Source organism: Alexandromys fortis, unplaced genomic scaffold (assembly GCF_014885135.2).
Source record: "Alexandromys fortis isolate MF-2015 unplaced genomic scaffold, M_Fortis_MF-2015_v1.1 scaffold_2017, whole genome shotgun sequence".
Lineage (NCBI taxonomy): Eukaryota > Metazoa > Chordata > Mammalia > Rodentia > Cricetidae > Alexandromys > Alexandromys fortis.
In genome coordinates, this window is record NW_026069897.1 from 2,113 (window position 1) to 6,504 (window position 4,392).

General features: G+C 41.1%; 1 protein-coding gene across 1 annotated transcript; it reads right to left on the bottom strand.

The window, feature by feature from the left end:
* Window positions 1–332: 332 nt before the first annotated feature.
* Window positions 333–1,283, bottom strand: LOC126496234 (olfactory receptor 2AG1-like). The gene has a single exon (XM_050133775.1). It carries the CDS (start codon window positions 1,281–1,283, stop codon window positions 333–335), a length of 951 nt encoding a protein of 316 aa, XP_049989732.1.
* Window positions 1,284–4,392: the final 3,109 nt, after the last annotated feature.

The window sequence follows — 4,392 nt, forward strand, 5'->3', positions numbered from 1 at the left end:
CCCCAGTTCAGATTATCTCTCGTTTTTTTAGGTTTGCTATGGATATAGGACCTGAGTGGTCTTGTCTGAATAATGTCCTTTACACACTCATAAGTAGCTGCACACAGAGACTAACCTTTAAAGACAAAGCCTAATTTTAAACAGTGTGAAGTGCTTCTTGCAAAAGGTCAAATGAGGACACAAAGAACACTCATCAGGGACATTTATAGTCCCTGGTTCTCTAGCAAAAGAAATATTTGATTGCATTGGTTTCACTGGGAAAATTTCATGTATAGCAGAAATTTGCTGATGTTGAGGGAGAATTAAGTCTAGAAGACATCTATAAAAAGCCCCTAAAATGTAGACTCTGTGGGCAGCAACCACTTTCCCAGGACTCTCCTCAATGCCCCAGTGACCTCCTTATTCCTCAAACTGTAGATTAGGGGGTTCAAAGCTGGGGTAACAACAGTGTAGAAAACAGAGAGGATGTTTTCTTGTTTGGGAGTGAGATAGGAACTGGGCAGGACAAACATGACTGTGAGAGCCCCATAGTACAATCCAACTACAGTCAAGTGGGAAGAGCAGGTGACAAGGGCTTTCTTTCTTCCTTCATTTGAAGGCTTGTTGAGCACTGTGAAAAGAATTAATGCATAGGAAGCTAGGATGGTAGCAAGAGGAGGAATTAGAAAGGCCACACCCATCACATAAACCATAAGCTCATATGTAGAGGTGTCTGCACAGGCCAGCTTCAGCAATGGAGGGATCTCACAAAATAGGTCTCTGATCTTCCGAGATTTGCAGAAGGGATACTGCATGGTGTGGATAGTATACCCTAGAGCACTCAGGAATCCCAGGATCCATGATGTAGCTACTCCAAGCCAGCAGATGCTTGGTCTCATGTAGATCATATAGTTCAGAGGATGACAAATGGCAGCATACCTGTCATAGGCCATGAAGGCCAGAAGGAGGTCTTCTGCACCACCCAGTGTGAGTGCCAGGAACATCTGAAGGGCACAGCCCCCAAAGGAGATAGTGTTGTCTTTGAGAAGAAAATCCATAAGAGCCTTGGGAATGACAATTGATGTGAGAAAGAAGTCTATGAGAGAGAGCTGCCCAAGCAAAAGGTACATGGGCACATGGAGTTGTCTATCCACAGTGATAACCAGGATCAACAGTCCATTGCTGGTCAGAGCCATTGTGTACATGACTGTGATCACGGCACAGAGCAGTTCAGGGGATCCACTGTCATCTAGAATCCCCACCAAGATGAAGGCACCTCCCAAGGTGGAGTTCCAAGGCTCCATTTTGTGTCATTTCTTTAGCTGACAAAGTAAGATAGTTCAATTCAGTTTTGCTAATTTGGACCTTGGTTTTGTAAGATCAGAGTTCATGAGAATGCCCAACATGACTCCAGTAAGATGATATTTTTCTACTAGTGAATGGCTTTGTTCCTTGGTTTTCAAATTTCTAATTGGTAATTGTATCTTGAAGAAAGATTTACCTATGTGGAATTCACATACAACACTAGTAATTTAAAAATAGTTTGTAACCTGATGAAAATATTGTACAAGATATTAAAACTGAAGAAGTGTCTTTCTGGGAGGACTAAACTAGCTTTGTTAAGATTAATAAAATACCCCAGCATTTTTTATTTGGGTCAATAAGTAATATTTGATTAGTACGTTTAATACTTCAGTTTGCTTTCTCCATAGACGTATGAATTTAAATGAACTTAAATATTAAATTATCAGTTGATGAAGAGATGTGAGTTTAATAAATTATTTTCATTTTTTGTTCACATTTCTGTTTTTATTTGTTTTTCCAAGATAGGCTTTCTCTGTGTAGCCCTGACTATCCTGGAACTGACTCTGTAGACCAACTTAGCCTCAAACTCATAGAGATATGCCTACCTCTACCTTCTGAATGCTTTCATTAAAAGCATGTGCCACCTCCTCCCAGCTTGTATGTTCTTAAACAAGGTCTTTTATGTCATCCAACAAGAACCTTTTGCTTCAACTTTTGTAGTGCTGATATTTTAAGTCTGTAGCAAACTCTCCAGATCATTTTCTAAATTTTGTAAGTCCACATTTGTTTGTAAGAAATCTCACTGCAAAAACATGATGTTTCCAGCTTAATTACCTGTTAGAAAGTTCCACATTCTCCATGAGCCTGAATGAAGATTACTGTCTAAAGCCAGGGAAAATTATGTTTGAGGAAGTGTTGGGGTTATGGCAAAACTTGACAGATGTCAGTTTAAGTACTTAGGTATTGCTCTGGACTCTTAATTCTTGACTTAAAATGCCTAAAACCTATACGTTATTGAAAGAGATAAAAATTCTTACCTTAGGTGGTCAGAATCCTAACTGCCTGTACCTGGATTCACATTGGATTGTTTGACAATGAAGGGTGTTTCATTACAAACAGGGAGGTCAGGTGTGGTTTCCTTCAGCAGTTTTTGATTTGTCTAAAGTCTGATAAGTTGGTGCAGTGTATTCAGAATCCATCTAATGTCAGATGTCAGGGATTAGTTCCTTTCATCTGCAGACATCACTGGAAATGGCAATGGGAACAACCAAGCAATTAACAGTTTTTGGTCAGTGTTTGAAGAAGTAAAAAAAAAAAAAAAATGCCATTGCTTTTCTCTCACCTGAGCAGAATTACTAGAAACTGTAGGTTCATCACCTTGCATGAAGTGAACCAGCTGCTCTAGCTTCCTGTCAGTCTTCAGACTGCTCTTGGGTGTTGCACTGAGGTTACCATGTTTCTGCTGCTGCCTAGGAGCCAATATCAAAGTCACAGGAAGGAAGTAGAAACTTTGATACTTAAAAAGCCCCGTCTTGCACCATTAAACGTCCCTGAGCCAAGCAGTACATTAGAGCCTTGTCTCATAGTTCCAAGACCACCTCTCTTCATTTTCCTTCCATATCTTTAGATGGACTTATATATTTTCACAGGTGACCTCCTTGAAAATGTTTATCTAGGAAACAAAAAAGTTAATGAGTCCTCCTGGGAGTGTTTTCTGGCTTGCTTTTCTTAAGACCTTTTCTCACTAAATAAGCTCTGAGACTCTAGGTTTCTCTTCCCACTGAATGTAGACCCAATTGCCTTAGCTGATGGGAACTTAAAAACACACACACCAAGATCTCACCAGACTTTTCTAAATTTTTATGAAATTCTAAATGAAAAATAGATAGTAACTAAAGAGAACTGCAAAGGTCCCTTAGGTCTGGAGCATAATGTCCTCTCCTCAGAATTTGTGGGATGTAGATTTCCTTACATTTTTTTCCCTCTTAGACTATTGTGATTCAATACAGCTACTCTGAGTAGTTGTGGAAGTGAGTTCATTTTTCTTTTTTCTCTAATGCCTCTGTGTGCTCATGTCTTGGTACCTTGAATGATAGTTAAAGAAAAAGAGTTCAATTTTCCTTTCATTAAGCAAGAAAGTAGAAAGAAATCCATCTAGTGTTAGAACTGTAGAGTCAATATTAAGTTAAATAATTTAAGTGCTTTCAGAGATAAAATACTCAGTATATAGAAACACTTGGATAACAATGGCCTATCAGTGGCAGTCATAGTACATTGGAGATAATCCTTTAAAAAATACTGAGCGATAATTTGGGACAGCTGAAGGCTCCACAGGCCCTGCTGGTGCCATTCCTCTCAGGTGGGTAAAAGACACTTCTGGTCACCCTGGGGTCACCACATTCCTGGTAGGTTGAAGGCATTCATAGACCCATGCAGTGCTGGTAGGTCCCATTAGGATGAGAAGATATATGGTGGAGAAATAGGAGAGAAAGTGGCAGAACAGCTCCTGTGCTGTGGATCAGGGCAGAACTGAAGAGATGAAGATGGTGAGGAATAGGCTGATGTGGGTGGCCTGTTTGCCACCCATAGCCAGAGTGATATCTGGGCCCAAGATACTACCAAGGTCCATATCTGAGTCTGCGGGCTTACTGCAGCCAGGGTCTGTGTTGATATCTATGACCCACGTTGCCACCAAAGGCCGCCAAGGTGCCTGGGTTCCGGGCCACCACTTGTGGCTAGGTTGGTGTCTGATGGCCATGCCAGCATTAGACCCATGCTAATTTGAGAGGTCTGTGCTGCAACCTGGGGCCATAAGCTGCTACTGAGGGCTATGTCTGGGTTCATGGCAGTATAGCAGCCAGAGACCGATTTGATGTTCATGCCTTCTATTACCACTGAGGATGGTTCAGGTGCCCACAGTCTTATAAGTCACCAGAGACCATGTGGGTGTCTCAGGTACATTCTGCCATTGGGGACATATTTATCTGGGTGGCCTGTTGTTGAATGAGGCTGTTCATTCATTCCCGCCTGCTCAGACTGAAAATAATCTGACAGAAACTATAGTCATTGCAATATTGTTTGGTCAATATCTTAAGAGCATTTCTGGCT

Bases quoted from the DNA above. Each gene is read 5' to 3' on its own strand.
- LOC126496234 (XM_050133775.1), bottom strand. From the start codon at position 1,283: ATGGAGCCTTGGAACTCCACCTTGGGAGGTGCCTTCATCTTGGTGGGG.